The sequence below is a fragment of the Cyanistes caeruleus genome, chromosome 7, assembly GCF_971803275.1.
Source record: "Cyanistes caeruleus chromosome 7, bCyaCae1.hap1.1, whole genome shotgun sequence".
NCBI lineage: Eukaryota > Metazoa > Chordata > Aves > Passeriformes > Paridae > Cyanistes > Cyanistes caeruleus.
Window position 1 is genome coordinate 29,182,415 of NC_141707.1, and position 22,526 is coordinate 29,204,940.

Here is a 22,526-nt window from a genome sequence, read left to right on the forward strand (position 1 = left end):
CAGAAGCAGTGCAGTATTTCTTGAATGTACTAAATAGAAAAGTGGTAACCTGATGACAGTTTATATCATAGGGTCAGTTTATGTGTGCATTCATTTTCCTATGCTTGATACGTGAAAGTGGTATCACTCATCCAGACTTTCCTGGGGTTAGTTTTACCATAAAATGACAGGTACTCAACAATTGTGATCTGAAGATAAGTTAAATTTATTCAGTATCAGCAGTGCATCATTCTACATGGCTTGGGGCAGTGTGATTCATTATATGCAAGAATCTCCTCCAAGAGTATTAACTAATCTTATAGGAATATAAATGTGTTGAAGAAATTTGGCCCAAAAATTGCTTCCTTGCTTTCAGTAATTCCTATTACTATTTTTTTTTAAGCAAGCTTTCCAATACTGCAAACTGCAGCACTCCCTGGCTTTGTTGCTGTTTCTTGTATGGTTAACTGGAGCAAAAAAGGTCCCCATAATATTTGGGTTTCTCCTTACAAATGGCAAGAATAAGCTCCAACCAATGACTTTGAAAACTTAATGCTTCCTCCCTGGTATTCCTTAGCAAGAAAAATTTCACCACCCAAAAATAGTCTGACACTGTCCAAACACAGAAACCAGCACAAGTGGAAAAGAAACACGGGGATATTTTTGCTTTATTTCCTAGTATATGCAGATAAAGAGCCATATTTATCTGCACACATGAGATCATTTAAACTTTTGTAATACCCTATAAATTTGTATTCCTCCTTCCTCCCCCACTGGCAATAATGTGCCACAAAATGAGTTCTCTAAGTCACCTCTTGTCAGGCTACCTACCACCTGTGTGGTCCTGCCTGGACCACAGCAGCTTCATGGAGGCACTTGGCAGGGCCATGGGAGAGGCTGTCTGACCTTGCTGGTTCTCATGTCTGACTGTGATGGTCTCTCTCCAGCCTGTTCTCTTGCCATGAATTAGCTCTCACAGGTGTCCTGCCACATCTGCCCTTCCTTGTGCTCTGTGCCCCCAAATGCCTCCAGCTTTGCCAGGAGGAATCCTCATCCTTATGGCTACCCCTTGGCCTGACCTCTCTGTTGGAAGGCTGCCAGTAAAATTAGAAATTAATTTCAGGTCTAGTAGTGGTTTTACATGATGCAACTGCTTGTCTGCTGGGAATATTATTCAATTCCCAGAATCACTGGGCACTGAACAGACTGTACAGAGTAACAGTTTTTGATCAATACTGACCTGAGCTGGAGATGAACCCATCTGGAAGAGATGAGAAGTTCTGCAAAGCTCCCATTTAAAATTCCCTTTGACATGCCAATTCCCTACTACTGGCCGATCCCTTCTTTCCCAGGATCATTATGAAACAAACTCTATTTCATTTAGGTCATGACCTTATGTCTGATTTTTCAAAGAATTATGACCTACTTTGTGGCTAGGGTTTGTGCTTGCTTTTAACTCTTCAGATGGAGTTAATAGTAAGGGAGTTAATTACCAGAGGAGACACATTTATTTTTAATACATTTAATAATTTATCTTTAATATTTCTAATAGCTTCTCAGTGTAACCAGTGAAATGTAAAAATATTTAGGGCCCTTCTTTGTAAATCTGTTGCTTTTACTCCTAACCTCAATGAAGTGTCTTATACATTACTGCAGAGTATTAAATGAAATTCTGCCAAAATTAAATTAAAGTAAATTAAATAAATTTCTGGCCTGAAATACTGTAAAGTGTCCATAGCTTGGTGCTATGTCCATGGTGCATCTTCCCACTGGCTAAACTGGTCTAAGCCTAACCATGTGTACAGGAAGAAAGGAAAAGCAAAATAGGAGATTTCCCCTCCCCACACTCTTAGTCCACCTTTCTCTATACTAATCTGAGGATGGGCTTGTGAATGGTCATTAGGGAGGCCAGGGCCCAGTTTGTTGAGCATCTGGCCTAGATCCTCAGCTGATGTATATAATTTATATTTTGAACCTCATCACACCAGCAGCAGATTGTGTTCCTGAGCAGTAGATATTGACTGCTATGAGGCCCTATTGAACAAACCATTCTTTTCTATTCAAGTTCTTTTCCCAGATTAAGTCCAGATAAGCAAATTAAAGCATGTCACAGTAAGATAGGCCAACATAACAGAGTTCTGAAGCTGCATTTTGATTTTTGCTGGAAAGAAAGTATGTCACCGATGCTGTACCTTAACCGGGTCATATTACAGTTTCCCTAAATTATATTTACCCCTTTCCTAAAACAATCAAGATGCTGCTAATTGGGCCATAACACACAGCACTTTTCTGAATAGCGTGGTACATAATAAGCAGACCTCTAGGAACAGGGGGTAACAGAAGACCTGATAGAGACACAGCCCTGAAGACCTTAATTAGCTGAAACAGTCTCTGACCTTCACTTTGCTTTGTCCAAGTAGAGCCTCCAAAACAGGCTGTAACACATTTATCCAATAAAGTTGTGACACGAGAAAGGCTGCACAGCAGTGCTTGGTTGGGCCTGCCTGCACTGAGAGGTAAGAGGATCTCAGGTTGTTTACCAGAAGGTGTTGCACAATGCATAAGTGAAAACCAGGCTGGCAGGCTCTGTGGGAGCCACACTGCATAGCACCTCCCCAGCTGCCTGGGTCAAAGGCTTGCATAACATCAAGAAAAGTAATGTGTATCTGTGATAGTATTTGAAAAAGCTCCATTAAAGAATATAATCTAGTGTAATTTTCCAGCTCAGCATGGGATTTTGAATTTCTAAGCTATAAAGAGAAACAAAAGACTAGCTCATATTGACATATATTATTTGGTTAATTTTAGATTTTGTGGCACTCTCGGTAAACCATTTCACACATTTAGGTAATTTCTTGATACAGTTGCATATGAGTAATAATGCCAGGAAACACTAACTTGCTTTATCCCTCTCATGCAGTGCCAAGTAAGAATCTCTGATGAAGTCAGAGCAGTTACTCCAGTGTGAAACACACAAGTCTCACTCTCACACCACACAGAGCAATGCTGTCACTGTTTTGTTTTAAACACACTGTTCTGCGCTGAGTCTCCAAATTTATGTTATTTGACTCAATAAATGTTTGATGGTCTCAGTGTAGCATCTAGTGGAGAAAGGGTAAATAACAGAAAAAATGCAAAGCAGAACAGTGCCATTAACCCTGGTGGACAGTGGGAATGAAAGTGTGCCCCGTTGGAGAGGGGGAATACTGGGAATGCTCCCTCGAATCATTCAGTGGAACGCTTCGAGTGTTTCTGCAAAGTGGCTGTAGTTAACTGGGTACAGTGCAGGGTTTCTAATCCTGGCAGAGCAGGATGGTATCACTGGCCTGGATCCAGCTCAGGAGAGTCTCTGTTTGAGGTACACAATTGCTGTGAAGACAAATTGTCCTTTAGACATTTTCTTAATTAGTTTAAATTTGCTTTTGCTGCAGCAATAATGTTTCTGTCCTGGCTTAGTCTATTGTTTTGTTTTTTGAGTTCCTGCTAATACTGTGTCCAATTTAACTACAGAGCCAGAGTTGCTGTTCCCCAGATTTTGTCCTGATTTAGCCCTTACACAACCCAAACGATGTCAGTGTTGCAGCAGCTGGTCACACTGGAAACACCACAGCCAGATCTGGCTCACAGGGGACTTGGCTCAGGTCTAGTCCAGGACCGTAGTGCAGCCAGACCTTGCAGGGCTCAGGGAAGTTGTGAATGCACAAGCAAAGCAGGAATTGTTCCCGCTGCCTTTGCATATTTAATCTGGGATTCAAGGGCTTAGCTTTCGAGACATACCAAATCTCAGCAAGTCGTGAAAAAAGAGGTCCTCTGTGTAATTATTTAACAACAGCAAAAAAAGCTTAGTGTGACATTTTTAATATAATTTTTTCTGAATGTCTTTATTATATCCTGTTTATAAACAAATTAGACTAGCATATCCATGGTAAGAGAGAAGAAATCTTAATTTTCATTAACTGTGACCTTAGCAGAGTAAAGAATAGAAGGCTTGTTTTATAATTATTTTCTTTAAACTTTATTGTGACTTTTCAAGTGCATAATGTCTTTAGTATTTTATGGGGAGGTGAACAAAGAAGCACAAATCCATGCACCAATCTGCCTCTAGGCAGAGTTCATAGTGGAGAGTCCTCCCCTGTTAGAGGGGGGAGACAGCTATGAAATTAATGATGGGTTTGTAGAGCCAGTTCCTCATGATATGGCATGGAAATGTGCTGCCTTGGGCAGGAATACAAAGTAGAGGGTATGTCCCTCATTAACAGTACCTCCAGAGAACACTGTGATTAATCCAAAATTATCTGAGATACAATTTCTTTGCAATTCATGAGGCATCTGTATGTTGCCACGTATGTGTAGCAAGCAATTACAGAAGAATCTGCATTAGTCTTGTGGCACTAACCAATAGGCAGCAGACTCAAGGGTTCCCCACTCTGTATTTGTCCTTGCTAAATCTTGGAAGCAAGACAGATCAGATCTGCTCACTCCTTCATCCCCATTAGCACACTGAAGATGTAAAGTAGGGGGGATTCTTGTTTTCCTACCCTGGTGCAAAGAGCAGAGCTGATAGTGCTGCCTGCAAGCAGTGGGACTGCCCAGTTGTCTTCCAAAATGCCTCCCAGGTCATATCCTAAAGTGTCTTTCAGCTCTGTCTTAATCTCAGTCCAACCCCCCATTACTTGATGTTTTCTACTCCTCTGAACTGCTGGGGGTCCTGTCCGGTGACCCCAGAACAATGTTCACTGCAATGAGGGTAGCTATCCTGCTTTTGAGTACTTAAGAAAGCACTTAAGACATCACCAAAAAACCCCTCTCACTGCAGTCCAGTGACTGAGCCTGGAGCTGGAGAAAAAGCTCCAGATTTTTACCTTTTTACACAGAGAGGAGTTCACAGACACCTTCTACTGTCCTTAAAGGCGACTTGGGAGTATCAGTAACAATATTACTGTAAAGCCAAGCATTCAAAAAAGAGTTTGTTTCCAAGACTGAGAAATAATATAGGTGCAATTTCATTTTCATTCTGTTGTTCTTTGGGGTTTTTTTCTGACTTTCAACTTTCACGTTTCCAAGTCCCCACAACTATTATGACTAGAAACATCATCATTATCACTCTTATCAGTACCATGGCTGTTTGTAACACTAGTACATGAAAGCGAAGTTTCTTAGATAACAAGCAAATTTTATGAGCTGTGGGTAACATTAAAAACCTGTTGTAGATCAGATAAAAGCCACATTAAATGTGCAACTAAATGCTAGCCTTGGTGGTGGTGTCACCAGAGCCACGAAGCACTGACAGATCCTGTCCTCTGTGTGTGGTCCCTTTGGGGCTGAGTAAAGAAGGTGCAGGTAGAGTTGTTGTGTAAGAGCAATACTGTGCTCTGTTGGTTTCAACGTCCTGAGTCCACAGGGCTACCAACTTATCCTTTACTGGTATCTCTCCTATTCCCTGGTAACCCAGAAGCCAATTTTGTGTCTGTGAAAGCATCTTTCCAGGGCTCTATTCACCAAATGGCAAATAGTTTGAAAACTTCCGCTGGCTCTCTGGTCCTCTTGTCTTTGCTGAAAGTTTCAGATGTCATGTGGTACATTCCATCCATTCTTGTTTTAGGATACAAATATTTTTAAATAAAAAGGAAAACATACACCATTTTTCACTCTTGATCTGAATATATTTTTATCTGCCCAATTAGAAAATGCAGTGAGCTGAATTTTCTGTTGATGCTTTTTATTATAATTAGTCTGGCTAATTTCTACGCTATCAGTCCAAGCTTTCTAAATTTTTTTCTACTTACGACTACTCAACTTTGCAACCACTTCAGGAAGCCATAAAGTGAATATTCTATGAATCAAAAATGCAGAACATGTTGTACAGTTCCTGGAATAACTTTACCGGTCAAAAAAATCTGTCTTGGCAATTTTTTTGCAGGGAGGCCAGAATATGGGTGTACCAGGAAGTATTTTGCACATATGTTTTGTTTAGCTGAGTTGCTGCTGTGCCATCTTTGTCTTTTTCTTAGGACAGGCCAAATTTGGCAGTTTTCTGTACAGCACTCTAATTCAATGTCAGAGCAAACCACAACAGTCAATAAACACTCTTTTATTTTTCTCTTCAGAGATATTTGTTAAGAACACTTACTTTGGAAACATGTCATGTTATACTGCAATGGAGGAAGACATTTTCTGGACTGAGGCTGCATTTCTGGCTATGTTTTACCAGCAGGGGAAAAGCCCTGCACTGCTGCTGGCTGTTGGCAGACAATGCCAACCTCAAAACCGCAACTGTGAAACTGCTGCGCAGCAAGAGGTGACACATGGTCTCCTCTGTGTCTCACACGAGTGAGGAATTCTGTGCAAACTTTTATAAAGAAGCCTGGGAAAGCTAAAGGAACCAAGCACTACAGTATTTTTTTTAATCCACAGCAGAAAAAATAATGGGAAGGGGTAACAGAGAAGCCATTTTCTCCTCTCTTCTTCTACATGTATTCCTATTTTTCAAAAGGTTTCCTGATATTCTATTGGAAACAGGCCTGAAATATGAAACTGCCCATCTGAAAGGGTGAGCCCATTCCAGTGTTTGCCATGTAGATCAAGGAAGCAAAACCAATTCAAGGAACTTCTTTACCAATGTACAGTGTGTTCTGCTTATCTACACAAGCTGCTGTCACCTTAAGAGAATAAAGTGGCCTTCACTCAGGGATCTTAGCAACAGAAATGTAAATAGCACTGAGTACAAAACACAGCAACCTGTGCACTCACATCATTCTTATTAGAACCAGTGCTATCTGACTTTCAGCTTTGAAAGAAAACTATCTACCTTCCTGATAGTTACCTACAATTCAGTCAAATACAGGTCAAGGTAAAGTTAAGGAAAAATGAAATAAAGCCTGTAGAGGTGAAACCTTTATGTGTGAGCTGCTCATTTCAAATATTACTTGAATTTTTTTATCACTGTAGAAAGAAATCAATAGTAGAATTGAACTAATTCCTCACAAATGGAGCCCACTTTTACTCTCCTTGCTTTTTTGCATGTATCTTTCTCTCCTCCCAAATACTCCAGAAATTTTCTGGAAAGTTCCAAATCCAGAAGGCTTTAGTGGCAGTTGTTAGTGCTGGGTTGCTTAATTATGGACTTAGAAAAAAACTATTTTAAAACATGCAACAGAGCTCAAACCAAAGTTATAGGCTTGCTGCAGAAATTACTGGGTGAGGTTCTTTTTGCTAAGTCAAAATGAAGGTCTAAGTAAACCGTCATTTTTGGCTTTGTATCTGTGCAGCTGGTTTGCTGCTAAATTAAGATCACTGGATCTCATCTCAAAATGTTGATTTGATTAAACCCCTTCTAAAGTTCTAAAAAAGTTCATTAGATGTTTCATTGATTTCAATGTTTCGCTAGGATTTCTCAGGTTCAGTCCCCACAGGATATGACAGGAAGCAAGAAGTGTGAGGTGGGGATGTCTTTCTGCTGCAGCTGTAATAAAAGAAAGGCTGGCCTGAATCACACCAAAGGTCCAGGTAACCTGGTGCCCTGCAGTTCCCTACAGTGGAAATATAAGGACAGAGCAATTGCGGCTTAATTTCTTCTATTTACCAGTTCAATCTCTGAGTATCTAAGGACAGAATTGGAGGCTTTCTCTATTTCTCTGCAAAGCAGCCTGTTTTTCTGTTAATTTGTCTAGGAACTTCTTGCAGCCCTAAGTATTTTTGGCATCTAAAAGATCTCATGATGATGAATTATCCAAATTAAGCAGATGTTGTTTAAATAGTACTTCTTTTTGCTTGTTTTACACTTCCATTTGAAAAAAAATATTATAGATTCATCATTGTTCTCATAAGAAATGAGTAACTGTTGCCTGTTCACCTTTCCCATGTCAGATTTGATTTTTGATACCTGTATTATATCTCCCATTTCTCATCTATTTTCTAAATAGTTCCAGAATAATTGATCTGTCTTGGAAGGTATTCCATCTTTCTGATCAATCTGGTCTCTCTTTTTCATGTTTTTTCATCTTTTTCCAATGCTTAAGATGCTACCACGTGTCAAGATGCAATAAGCAGAATTTTGTCTTGAATTAAAGAACATGAATCCTGAAGATTCATACAGTAGTTTTTTATTTTATTATTTCATTTTCATTCTCTTCTCTCCTTATCAGTCCTGACTCTCTGAGCAGTGAGAGAACAATTTCAGAAAACTATCCATAATGGATTCAAAATATCTTTGCTGACTGATATGAACTAATCAGAGTCTACTATGTTGCACAAGTAGATTTTTTTTTGTTTTCCTTTCATTGACATGAACATTTCATTTTAGCTGCTATTTTATCACCTACCCCATGTTTATCATGATGTTTTTTCTTTTGGCTACTTTGTGTCAGCACTTTTGATTTTTCCTGAAAAATTGTGAATCCCTAGAAAGCACTGTCCAATCCTGTTTCACTTACCACTTGTGAATAGATTGTAAAGCTCAGGTGTGTTTGGAATCTCACTGGTTACTCCCCTTGTAATCATTTACCTATCCATCTTCCCTTTGAAGCAGTTACCAATCACAAAGACAGCTCCCTTCCTGGGCTTTGTAAAACTGTTTGGGGAAATCTTTATATGTGATTGCTTCAACCAGGCTTCATGTTAAATGTTCTTCACATCATGTCCACAGCTCCTTTATTGGTCAGACTGGGAAGATATCCCAAACATGATGTCTCTGTCTCCCTGAGTCCCATGCATTTGGATTTCCTTTCTGTGGAAATTAGACTGAGAGTAAAAGCAAACTGAAAGGAGGAGAGGAGGAAGAAGATAGCAGAAGATGGTACAAACTTAGTCTTCTTCCAACAGGGAATTGATTATGGCTGAAGACTCCACTGTCCCAATGTTTATACAAAGTCTACATAAGCCAGCTCCTCTTTATCAGTATTTGCTGACTTTGCTGACATTTTTAAAGCACTTCCAGGTTTGCAGTTTCTGCTTCTTCTCATTACATGGTGATGAGCCATGTGTTAGACTGACTGGATAGTTATTTCTGTTTTCTCTGAAGTCTTGTCTAAAAATTTCTATTCCTCCAGAACTGAGTTCACTCCAAACCAAATAAATTACAAAGCACATTAATAGTTTGGTGATTTCAGATCCAAGCTCCTTTTGAACCCTGGGGTTAAAAATACATTGTTCTGGCAGTCAGGTACTGTACAGTTTACTAACTGGCTCCAAAACCACAGGTACACAGTATTGCAAATATGTTTTTTCTGACAATGCCCCTAAAAAAGGTTTTGTTGTGGCAATCACCTCAAAATCTGCCATAAAGAACAGTGATGGAAAAATGTACTTGGCTTTCTCCAGTTTTCCCTGACTGCTTCTGTTACATCTCTGTTGTCTGCTAGTTCCTCACATTCTCTGGCAGATCTGTTTTTGATGTATTGGGGGAAAAATAAATAAATAATTATGCTTCAGAATATTTTTTTACCTGGTTTACTATGGGGTTTTTTTGCCAGTTTATGCTATTTGCCAGACTTTATAATTCTCCCTTTGGACAGAAGGAGAAAATGACAGTATTCCATGAGTGAATGCACAAGTGGACTTCACAAAATCACTCGGCTGTTTGCAGTGGGTATCTAGAAATTCAACTTTATGATACTTTGATGTGCATTAAAGGCAAAGAAGTTTGTCAGAGGCTGGCTGGAGAAAAAAAAGGACTTTGTGAAATATGATCCAAAACTCTAAGTACTGAGGTCTCCATTATCTTTCAGTTTTAGTGCATTTCTGAGCATTACCTGTTGCATATATTTACAAAAGAAATACAGCCAGCCTCCAGACTGGATGATAGCTGCAACAATCTTATCACAAATTACTATTTTGTAGTATTCCACCAATTAGTACTGTTGAGCCCTATGGCACCAGGTATTGCGTGAACTTAAAGAGAAAGTGAGTTCCTGTCCCAAGCAGCAAAATTCCCCTGTCCCCATAGCTTAGGACACTGTTGAACACTCATGTTCAGCATTTATGTCCATACTATGCACTATGAATATATTAACTGTGATCCCAAAGCCATGTTCCAGCACAAATTCTCTGCCATTTATGCTGAGCAGAGGCATTTCCCACATGGGATTTGGCCAATTTTAAGGTTGTTCCCTGAGTAATGTGTGTATGTTTTAAGGACTTTGCTTAATTAGGACCTTACTTTATAGAAAATGTATCTGCTAATAAACATATATTATGCTTGATCAAGCTTAGCGTTAAGATTAAGTGCCTTGTCCCCTTTTCACAGCTAAACTCCACCTGTGGTGAGAGTAATTTATCTTGAATTGCTTTAATGCTGTGTTTAAGTAAGTCTTCTTGGCCACATAGCAGTTTGCATGTATTTCAGTGAGAGGCTTAAAATCCCATTCACATTTTTAATATACATTTTTCTCACATAAATTATCACAGCTTGGTTGGCAGGTCTTGCATGAGTAATAAGGTTGTTGGCACAAACACGTACCACAGATCTGTTAGGTAAAGGAGAATCTTTTGTTTGCTTCTATATTTACATAAGAGGTTTAACATGTACAAAACAGTTTAAGATACTGGTGTTTTACTAGCAGGACACAGCAAGCCATGAGATAACATATCCTCCCCGAAACACATCAAAAGGGTACAGATAAATCCCCATTGGTTTGGAAATTAAACTCTTGCTATGCAAAATATCTTTGCAAAACACAGCTTTCATTGCTTATATACACAGGCAGACAACAGCCAGAAACTTGCTGTTATATGAAAGAGCCATGCTCCTGAAAAAGAATTGAGCTGAATGCACTTTTTACATGAGAAAGGAATGTGCTCTTTCAAGTAAATAATGACAAAGTGACATTTCAGTTCGCTTTCTCTCTTTCATTCATAATTTTGGGAAGTGATTGGTCAGGGTATAAAATGTGTAACTCAGAATTCTGCAGAGTAAGTTTTTTGCTGAATTCTGCATTGTAAGGTCTGAGCAATATCTGCACTCAAACATTCTGCATTGCAGTTTTGCTCCATTGCTGTTGGAAGAGCATGAGCTGGAGAACTTTGTCTCAATGTCTGTTTAGTGCTCTTGCAATGTAGGCCTGACCTGAAGTACTCTACACACGGTTGGAATCTTCCACTGCCTTGATTTAGGGCTTTGAATCAAGTCTTCTGTAAACAACAAAATGCAGAAAAGACAATGTATTGCAAGGAATTAACTTTGGAATGTATATATAATATCTGTATGTCACCAATTTTGTTAGATCAGCAAAACAAATCCCTTTACAACATTGCATGGTTACATTTGCCAAAACAATATTGTACTTCTACAACCATCACATTGCGTGGTTTGGGTTGCTCCTCCATCACACACTAAATTGAAAGTAACATATTAATTATTGCTCTTCTCAGATTGAGCGTAACTATATGTTTAACACAAACCATGCACAAGAAAATTATATGAACATGAGGCAGAATGGGAATCTTAAGTGCAAATGGATTGAAATGTATGTGTAAAATTTGTGACTAAATTCTATACGATCTGAAAGAGAATTATCAGGAAGCCAAGACTACCCTGCAGCTGAGGATGCCTTTAATGCACAGAATATATGCCCTGCTCAAGAGGCTGGCAGCAGCTCACAAATGCAGGATGCAGTTGCTGGATGTTTCTACTTGCACCACAATCAGTCTGTCAGTGTAACTACAGAGATGTTCAGGAAGACCTGGAGAACCAGGAATGCAATAAGGAATGGCATTACTGATGCTGTGTGTATTATTTTGGGGCTTTATGAAATAATCAGTCTAGGAATTGTTCAATCCAGGGGAATCAATCACATTTCAAGCTTTGTCATCTTTTAGACTTTCATTAATAAAATGTAAATCTCAGCAATTTATAACTGTTTTCTACTCTTTATCATTAAGAGGTCTATTATTTTCAAGTGCTCTAGAGATTATGATCTGAAATTTCGGCTTGATTGCTTTCCCCAAATTCAGTATTCTCACCCCTGATTCAACTTGTTCCTGAAAGAAATCATGTGGAGTATCCTGTATATTTTAATACTCAGGTAATGGGAGAGGCTACAAGCCCCTGGACTATTTAGTTCATTAACATGGAGGGGGTATGATTACTTTATTAAAAGTAAGTGGGGGAAAACACTGCTAAGAGGGAAGGACTTTGTAAGCTAAAGAACAAAACTGGCACAAGAGCAATTTAGGCTGGAAATATATATAAGGTTTGCAAACATCAAACGAATTGTATTTTAGAAAGCTTCCTAATTAGAAGAGAACATGCAAACTCCTTTAGTATTACTCCACATCTTGCTATGGTTAGGATTTTAATTGTGAAATCAAATAACTCATTCCCAAACACTGGACTCAGTAATCTTAAGGGTCTTTCCCAGCCTAAATGATTCTATATAGTCTATGTGTCTGTTATTAGGTAAAGAGCTTGTTGTGAGAGGTTGTGTTTTAATAAGTGGACATTAAAGACGTTTTTAACCAAACCCTTTCATACACAGGACAAGTACATCAAAGGACCGGGTTGTGTTAAACCACGTCTTTGAACGCAAACCTTCCCATGGGCCACTTATGAAAATCTTTATGTGGCCAAGAGGCACAATACATCTCATACTCTGGAAAGCTCCGGCAAGGACCTGCAGGCAGTAATGACCCTCTGGGACATTTGCAGGATGAGGGTGGGTGGCCATGTGACCAAGGCGGAGGCATTGGCACGACATTAAGACACCCCCACTGCTCCTCTGTGGCTCATTTTTCCCTCCGAACGGAGCGGGTCAGAAGAGCCGTCTGCGGCTCCCACGGGCACAACCTCCTTCAGCAGGACCTCGTCCCGCGGGCGAGGTGAAGGCGGCGGCACAGCAGCGAGACAGCGGCGGGAAGCAACCACAGGCAGCCACCGCCGCTGAGGGCCGCACGCCTCAGCGCCCCGCTACGGGCGTGAGTGACGGCTCAGCTGACCAATCCGTGTTCACTGCCGTCTTCAGCCATGGTAAGCCCGCCAATCAGACCGCCAGGTACACTCTCGGTTCTGCCCCCTCCCTTTTATGGACACACGCTGGACCAATAGAAAGGAGAGCACAGCGCCCGCCCCCCTTCGGCTCTCGCGAGCTCTCGAGGGCCGCCTCCCGCCCGCCGCCGGGTGACTGCGCAGCCGCCATGTTGGTTGCTATGCTGCCCGCGTGAGGCGGGCGGGAGGGCGGCGATGAGGGGAGGAGGCTGCAGGCCCTCCCCCCTCCTGCTCCACGGGCGCTCGCTCACTCGCCGGCAGGGAAGGCGTCTCTGCAGCGCCCCGCCGCTCTACCTCCCCCCGGTCCCCTTTGCCTCCCGGCCGGTGCTGCGTGCTGGGCAGCCGCCGGTTCCTGCGAGGCAGTGCCGCGCCCCGTGAGGGAGAGTCCCGGCCCGTGCGGCCCCTCCGGCCGGTCGCTGCGAGGAGAGGGGGGAAGGAGAGGCCGGAGGGTGGGGGTGTCCTCCGCCTTCCCCCCGGGGCTCCTCCGTCCTCTTCTCCCCCAGCTCTTTTTCCCCCTCCTCCCCCCGCTCCCTCGGCCCAGCCGCTGCAGTACGATGCGGCGCTCGCCGCTGCGGCGGGACGCGGGGCGGCTGCTGTCGCTGATCCCGAGGCTGCGGCTCGGGCGGGCGCTGCGGGAAGACTGAGCAGGGGGCGGCGAGCGGCGCCTCCGCTCCCGGTCTCGATCCCGATCCCGCGGGGGGTGCGGGCGCTGCGCGTGCCCGAGCGTCTGCGGCGCGCGCGCCCGCGGAGGCGGGTTGGGGGTCGCGCGGGGCGGCAGCGGCGCGAGCGCGCACCCCCCGCGCCTCTTCCCTCCGCGCTCCCCGCTCCATCTGGAACCAGGACGTGGATGTTACATGAAGGTAAAGGCGGCCGCCGGCGCGCTCGGGGCTCCGGGCTGGGGGGACGAGGGGTGCTGCAAGCCGCGTCTCTGTGCTGTGACCCCCCCCCGCCGCTCCCCCTCCCGCAACTTCGCGCTTAGGTCGCCGCGGGCGGAGAGCGACTCTGCCCTGAGCCCTTTCGGTGGAGGGGTGGCGTGTGTGTGCGCTCTCCCTCCGGTTCCCTCTCCGAAAAAACAGGAGAGCCGGCTCCCTTCTGTCGAAGGGGATGTGGGGGCTGTGTGGAGCTGGGGGGGGCGGGGGGGCGCGTAAACAGCTTCGAGGGGAACGAGCTGCGGGGGCAGTTCGGGGTCTCTAAAATGCGATGAACTCTGCGGAACGCCTGAAACGGATTTTTATTTTAGCGTGTTTAATAAAAAACTTTGCGATCCTGTGCTTTCTAGGCACATGTGCGCGTTGCCCTGGTTATGGGCAGGGAAAATAGGTTTGAGTGCTGTCGTTGCATTCCTCTGGTACATTTTTAGTGTCTCCCTCGAGCAGAAGGCTTGTATAATCGTTGTGTCTATATGCGACAGAGGCTTTCCGTGTACCTGGTGATGGGTTAACTCGTGCACGCTGTTGCAGCACCGGCTGGAAGAGGCATAACGTCTTTTTCCTTTCAAAAATCTCAAAGAGCGAGTAGCTAAAACTAGATAGCTGCCAGTGTACGTGAAATGTTCCCACCTCTGGTCTGTTCGAAGGATATACATCGTTTAGATGTAAAATACACGTGAATGAACTTTATGCTACTATTTACACCCATCCAGGACTTCAGTGTGGCCAAGCTGTTATAATTTCTTCGACTGTGAAATAGAAAATATTTGTGTGATTTGTGTATTACAGAAGTGCTAATGGATCTTATCTGAAGAATAATTGTTAAACTGCCCTGTGCACATACGTTTACTCACCCACGGGGCATTTCTCTTGCCCTGAGCTAAACTCCGAGCTCAGTGGTAAAGGGGTTTTATGAGTGCACATTTGCCTGCTTGTTTTGGCAAATAAATGCTCTGTAATGTTGGGAGCCACCGACGTGTTCACAGGCGTGCAGACGTTGTGTGCTCATCACATTGTAAATGTGCATTGCAGGAATACAGGAATGAGTTACATTACAATTGGTAAATTCATTTTTTGTTAGATATATGTATGTTGTAGGAAAGTTTTCCAGTTCATTGCTTGAACATAATATATTCAGTATTATAATCTTATGGATGCCATTTTCTTGACAATGGATTTCTTGCTTCACTGACCTAAAAAGTTGTTTATACATATTGCCATGAGTCTGGCTTGCACCATATTGATAAAATATGATTCTGGGTGATAAACTTACAAATATATACATGTGTGTCAATGTTTCCCAGGCAAGTTTATACTTTATAAACTCAGAAATGTCCTGTTGGTCTGATTTTTTTTGCTAAAATTTTGTTGTCATTACAGTTTCTTTGTGTTTTTAGATGATGTGTGTGTTTTTAAGTTTTATTTTTTAAAGTCACATTAAACAATGAAATACAAATGCATTTTCCTCACAAGCAGAAATGTATTAAATAATTTTACCTTTCAGTATGTTTTCCTTATGTTTGAAGTTAAATTTGTTTGGAATCAGATTTACCTATTTAGAGTTTACTTTGATGGTTACTTCTTCAGCAGAATTGTCTATGGAACATGCATTGTTTGTTGCCATGCTTTACCATTCTTATGTCCTATTAATGTCTAATTTAGATTGTACAGTATTGATTGAACACCCATGCTAAAAATACTTTCAGGGTTGGGTACACTTACACTTATAGCAGCAGGAGAGTTCAGCCAATACTCTTTTTCTGTGACTAGAATTAATTAATTATTAGCAGCTATATTTGTAAAGCATGAATAAAACCCCAAATCCTGTAATCTTAGAAGTAATGCTAATGGCTCTGTGGAGTGGATGAGCTCTGTTAATGAGCAGAGTTCATGTAGTACTATTTACATGTCACTGCCATTAGCATATTTGAAATATATGCTAAGTTAATAGTCAGGGTGCATCATTTTGGCTCAGATCCTGCAGTGGCTCCTGTTTGGGCAGATGGATCCACCTGCACAAAAGTTGCTGCAGGAACGTGAGCTCAAACATTGGTTCAGTAGACATCAGGCCTGTGTTTGTGGCGGGCATTTGCTGTGTGTGAATGTTTGGTTGTGTTTGTGTGATGTCATAGGGGCTTCTGGGCATGCAGAGCTCCAGGGCTGGCAGCCTAATACAACAGTGTGTGACACGATTACTCGGGGATAAAGAGACTTTTAAAAGATTGCTTTCATATTGTAACAGCACTGCTGAAAGGTCCTGAGCAGCATCTGAGGGTTCCATTTCACTGGGTCATTATTTATGGTCGTTACTTTATAAGGATTTTGTTGAGTCTACATGGGAGTTTTGTGCATTGGTTTATGTTCACATAGAGAAAGTGGGATACACGCTTTGCAAACGTGTTCTGGAGAACTGAGGGGAAGTTACACTGGAGGGGAAGGTAGCCAGGGTGGGTTAGCCATAAACTCATCTGTATGTGGGAACAATAATAGCTTGTTTGGGGCAGTTTAGACTTTGGACATAGTCAGTAGGTTGGATAAATGTCTTCTGAAAATTACAGTGAATTGAATATTCTGTTTTAACTTTTCAACTGGTCAAAACTTTAATTAAAACAAAGAGTAGACATGTGCATGGGGTTTTTTGGTGTTAGAATCAATGTTAAACTGTTTTTCTTAAACTGATAATAGCACATTTCTGTGGTTTGTCTTCTTACTACCAGTAATTTGATCCTCTGATTTATCATGATTGTGCCTTGCTCCTCCCCTTCCCCAGTCTGGGTTTAAATTTGGTGCAAGATCATATGAATCCCTTGCCTTCACATCCTGTTTCTGTGTCACCTCACTTCCATTCCCACCAATTAAAAAAAATGGTCAAACAAGAGAATCTTTCAGCAGATGGTTGACTGTGCTTTTTTTTTTTTTTTAATACCACACTTTCACTCTGGTGCTGTCTCTTTTCATAAAATGGCCACACAAAATTATCATGGGCATTAATGTCCTCCAACCTAAATAACTGTAAAAATGGTTTGTGTATGTATATAATATGGAATTATTCATGGGGGAAAAGAAGGAACTGTGAAGGTGGAAGAGCAAAGGGAGGGGAGAATGGCTCAAGCTGGAGACAAAACCCAAGGAGCTCAGCAGTGGGGAGGTAATACAACAGCAGGTCTTTGCTGTCTGGACCAGCTGTTCATATGTGCTTGTTTGGGAATAGAGGCTGTTTTTCCTTCAGGACTTGTAATCCAGCAAAGTAGCACAAAAACAATTTTATTTGGCTTTTGAAATCCTTTAATTTCTAAAATTTTGGAGTTCCTTTTAAGTCTATATATATATCTCATTATTATAGTATTATATATGCAAGTACATATTCCTAATCTCCATCTTTATTTTGGAGAATTTCAGAATTATTAGAAAACTATTGCTGTTTGTCACTTACAAAATCAATTACTTCAAGTTTATAGCAGTTAAAGGGTTCACAGAAGTTTTATTGATGTGCTGACATACCAGAATTCAGTGTCCAGATGAGTAGGTTAAAAGAATCTGGTTAACAGCACACTATGTCTGTACTGGCTGTATGCAGTGTCCCAGTACATGCCACAGAATGTTACAGCTGGTGGTCACAGAGCTTCTCAGTAGATCAGACAAACAACTCAATGAATTTGTCTTTGAAATGTGAGAATTGAACCAGCTTCTCCTTTCTCAGCTTATGCACCTTCAAAAAAAGACTTGGTAGGGTGATGCAATTAGACCTCTCTTGGCACACTACTTTGTCTCACACTGCAATTACTTCTTGGAGAAGTTTACTGTGACTATTGGATGATAAATGCAATTCCATTTGTGTGGTTTATGAGACACTGCCATCTCTACAGTTACATGAGGAAGGGGGAAATGGCTAATATCCATTTAAAAATAAACAGCCTTTTAATTGTGAGCATTTATGATCTGTAATGAGGAATGCTCTGGGAAATATTTTCACTGATTGGGGTGTGAAGTGAGCTCTTCATTACCACTTCACCATTTTCAGTCTGACCCTAAGATTGATGAGGAAGAAATAGACAATCCACTTCTTCTGGCATGTACATTCTTACACTCTCTTCCTGGTTATTTCTTATCTTTTTCAGGGTAACTAGATTAGAGAATAATAACTGAATTATTCTGTGTGACCAGAAGTCCAGATCTTCAAATGACAATCAAATGTGGTGCTACTAGAGATTAACATTTTCATACTTGGATTTTTTTTTCTTTTTTAAATTTTTAATTTTGTAAATTAGAATGGTGTAGATTAGGTTTAAGGAGGATGTGTTCAGTTCTCTTATTAGCCTGGGTTTTGGACTTTAACTTAAAAATTTCTAAATATGTCCTAGTCAAAACGTTGTTCTGACTGGTGCTTTTTCTTGGGAAACATCAATTTAAGTCTGAAGGTATTGAGTAATGTGTGATTTTGCTATTTTGTTTGATAGTTTTAATAAGCTAATTAAAAAAAAAAAAAAGTAAGCTCTTTTCTGGTGTTTGCTAGGGGTAAATCAAAAAACCAATTTTAATTGGTTTTGGTTTTGTGCTTTAACTGTGCTTGGGTTAAGCAAATGATCCTCATTTTGTCTCCAAAAGGTTAAGACAGTTGAGTGTACTTTAGTTTTTCCCAAGTCCTTTGGCCAGGTTTTTGTATTTGTGTACCAACATCTCTCTGACCTACAAACCACCCACTTGCCCAAAAACCCAACCAACCAAACCTCCAAAGACTGTTTTTGTATCTGCTGCAAAAAACTGAAACCAGAAACAATTATATCAGTACTGCTCTGAAACTTGTGTCAGTTATTGAGTGCAATGAAAGTTACATAAGTAGTGTTTTCTTAGATGAGAAAACGATTCTTAGTTAAGTAATTTGCTTTTTTTATGGCATAGGTCAGGTTTAAAACCAGAAATTAAAACTGTATCAAACAATGATCAAAATGTATCAAACATGATCATGGGTCGCTCTCCATGTAAACCAGAGCAGCAGCTGGTTAAAACAGCCTGCTGTGGCTCCTTTGTCTCGGAGATGAGCTGGCATACTTTGTCTTGGAGGAGATTAACAAGTGAGATTGCTGTATTTTTCTGGTCACAGTGGAAGGTAATATTTGCAAGAGTCTAGCAAATGGATTTGATAACACTACAAAGCTGTGTTTTTAAAAGGAGAGATTAAAGTGTGACATACCAGAACTTGTACTTTCTCTGTGTGCCAACAGTGATACAGTGCTGAACTAACTTCACACTTAGTTCAGGCTTGAAATAGAGCTAGTTGAATAGAGTGGTTAATTCCTGTCCTTCAGGTAGAGAAATTACCACATGGTCAGTAAGAGCACATGGAAAATATACCAGTCAGTGGAAGAACAGTTATTGCTATTAATGCTCTCTGAAGTTCCAGCTTGGCACTGTTTTTTATCTGGGCCATGAGATAATTTCTTGATGGTGCTTTCCCTTATATTTTCCTAAGCCATGAAGTTGCAAAACATGTTAATTGTCATTAAAGCTCTTATAACTGATTTGAACAAAAAAATAATCCAAAGTGTGATGTATTTTTCTTTGTACAGAAAAAAATGCTTCTCACATTTTACAATTATGATTCAATGCTTTTGATTAAAAAAAAGACAATTTAGGAGGAAGAACACATTATAAAACTGGGTTTGTTTTCTTTCCATTAACCTTGTCAGTGAATTCAGAGATTTTTGGGGGAAAAAAACTTGCAGGCTTCCCATGAAAAATTGGCTTTGGAGAGAGTTAAAATTAGCATATGTCACTTTGCATTTGTCTATCTTGATGCATGCAACAAGCTGTTAGTGTCATCTGAAAAAATGAGACATATTTTTGTCTTTTGATGTGTAAATAAGGTTAAAGATGACCAATGCTGATGTCCAGTGATCTGTTGCATTGTAAGTTGTTTTTTCCCGTGCGAATTGTGTGTATGCACTGCATATGCCATGTTTTGTACTGTGTCTAAACTGCTTATAGTCTCAGTACTGCTCTTAAAATGTTTTCCTGAATTTAGAGTGCTCCTATTTAGAAAAACTTTACTTTTGGAGAAGGGATGTATATCAGTTTGTTAGACTTAACAATAAAATTTTATGAAACTTGCCATTTAAATTTGAAATCTGTGGCCTGTAACCTCCGAACTGTGAGCTGCACTTGAGACTTACTTTGGAAGAGGTTCTTGCCTTTTTTTTGGGAGGCAGACTGCAGTTAGGACTGATGCCACAGTCTGTTTTTAGTACTTGAGTGCAAATGAGGCTATGGATGAGTCTTGAGAATCCTAATCTACAAGTAATTCCCCACTTACTATGTTTTAGGCTTGTGTGTTGACTCTGTAAGAAGACAGTGCATCCTGTTAGCTCATCCAAGTGCACCTGCTTTCCATAGACAGATCTGTTTAATATTTGGAAGGATGTAACGTTTCTGAAAAGAAGGTTTTGAAAGACTGAAATGTGTCTGCCTCTAAAACTGAAGGGGTATATCATCTTTGTCTAAGTTGGGATAGAAAAGAGAGGAAAGAGGAAAAGGACAGCTGCCCTGCAATGATTTTAAAGTGTGTAGGGTTTTGGTAAACAACATAATGAAAAAAGAAAGGTAAATTATTTTTTTTAATGTCAGCAAATCTCATAATCTGTTGTGATATTTGTGCTGAAATAACCATGGTACACACAACCACACAAGGGAGAAACTGAAATGCAGAAGTGGTATTACAATGGAATAAACACACCAAATGGTTATATTATGGGGTCTTACCTCCAAATGATTTGAATATTTTTTTGGCTTACTTGTTTCCTGTGAGCTTAAATAAGACTACTGATTTAGATTCTTGAGTACTAAGGGCTGATACAGTTGCTGCTGGTTGTAGTTCTGTTATCTCAAGTTTACTACACATGCAGCTGGGTGAGGAGGGACAGAACATTAATGCTGGCAAAAGTTTCTTACCTTTCTTAACCCTTCACTAAGTAACATTTTGCTTCTCCTTTCATTGTATGATATATTAAAATATACCATGTAATTCAGATTTGTAAACTACTCGGGCTGGAAGTGGCTTGAATTTTTTAAACCTTCAGATATTCAAATTTGGACTAAGAAAATAATTTTAGAGTTTGTTGTTGGGAAAACATTATTTTTGCTTTTCTTTCCTGTGTGGTGTAATGTGGTTACAATTTTTTGGCAACTTTGCTTAATAGGTTTGCTGTTAATTAAGAGACTTACGGTATTGGTGATACTGTCTCTTCCTTTTTCTCATAGTATAGATTTGAGTATCTTGTTCTACGGTTCCTGGATCTGCCTGGGGAAGTGACCCTGGGAATGTGTGCCTGGGGAGGGATGCAGTGTGGTGGGGGTTCCCTGGGTTCTTCTGGTAAAACTGTTTTTGACTTTCCACAATATGCATGCCTGCAGAAACTCTGGATTATTTGCAAGCTTCGCAATAGTTAAGTAAATTGTATAGAATTGAATAACAGGCATAATAAAGATATTAATTAAAATATTGCTGCTTTCAAACACATCCACTTGAAAGATTGAGACATACAGTAAGAAAATGAGGTGTGAGTAACCACCAAGGATGTATATATACGGTTACACTTAGAGCAGAATTCCTCAGTAGAGGACTAGAAAACAGATTGAAAATGAACATCTGACAAAAAGTCCTCCAAGAGGAAATTCCTGCAGGAGAACTTCATTCTTGAGATTAATTAAATGAAAGATTAGAAATTCTCTAGATAGCTGTAAGCTATTTAATAAAACTGAAATAAGCAATTAAAAGACTGGGTTGTAGTTACTAGCAGAAGCATTGCCTCCTTTTAACGACCATGGTGCTGTCCCCTCCCCAGTTACATATGTTCTCCCTCCTTTTATGGGAAAGCTATATGGGAGCTCATTAATGCTGGATGATTTCTGCAGGATTTTCATAAAAAGCATCTTTCTCTGAGTAAGGGTGATGTAGATAATAATTTCTTTGGCATTGGAAGCACATACACAGTCCTGAGAAAACAGAAATAAAAGTGCTTTGTAGAAATTATACTAATGAAATGTATGTGAGAGAGTAGCTTGAAAGAGAAACCTGATTAACATCTAAAACTTCAGCTCATGTTCAGCTACCTTTGAATAGAACCAGACAAACAGATTCATTCTAACTGTTGTCGGAAATGATTGTAGCTGCTCTGGTATCTGCAAAAGCCTTTTTCCACTGAAGACTTTCATATTCATTTGAATATATTTTGTGTTTTGGTGTGCCATAATTTTGTGTGCTCCAGCAGTTGCGTACAATAAGCTGGGATGTGTTATATGACCAGAGATCCATCTCTCATCGGATAGTAGAGCATGATAGCAAATCATGTCATTGTGTTAGGAACAAAGATGTGTAACTGCAGATTCAAAGTTGCCATAGTTCAGCAGAATGAGTGTGCCATGAGTAATAAGGAAAAATAGAAAAAAAGAAATATGTATTGAGCAGTGCTATAATAATAATTTTAAATTGCTTCAAAATAAGATACTACTTAAGTTGTTGAACAGCTCTCTTGGTAAGATTATTTTAGAAGTGCTCATTACTTCCCATGAGAAAATATATGTTGTTTCTGTTAAAAAAAGGCTGATACAGAAGTTCTGAAGATAAGCTTATTAATGTTATTATT

At 40.4% G+C, this 22,526-nt stretch overlaps 1 protein-coding gene and 1 long non-coding RNA gene across 7 annotated transcripts in view; one reads left to right on the top strand and one right to left on the bottom strand.

Annotated features, from left to right (window-relative positions):
* Positions 1-22,526, top strand: part of PTPN4 (protein tyrosine phosphatase non-receptor type 4) — a 167,030-nt gene that overhangs the window by 45,913 nt on the left and 98,591 nt on the right. For 2 of the 6 annotated variants that reach the window (XR_015289225.1, XM_086897644.1), the window contains exon 1: positions 13,716-13,818. Coding sequence is in view for 1 of the 6 variants with exons in the window: in XM_086897606.1 (XP_086753732.1) it covers positions 13,806-13,818 (13 nt within the window). In the remaining 5 variants the exon portion in view is untranslated. Of the gene's footprint in view, positions 1-12,452; positions 12,941-13,047; positions 13,819-22,526 lie in introns of those variants that run through there. The other 4 variants (XM_086897642.1, XM_086897606.1, XR_015289219.1 and 1 more) reach the window with 4 other exon arrangements.
* LOC147652270 (uncharacterized) lies at positions 10,446-12,656 on the bottom strand. The gene is made up of 2 exons (XR_015289229.1): positions 12,566-12,656; positions 10,446-11,106 (listed from the first exon to the last, which is right to left on the bottom strand). It is a non-coding gene; the product is annotated as an uncharacterized LOC147652270 (long non-coding RNA).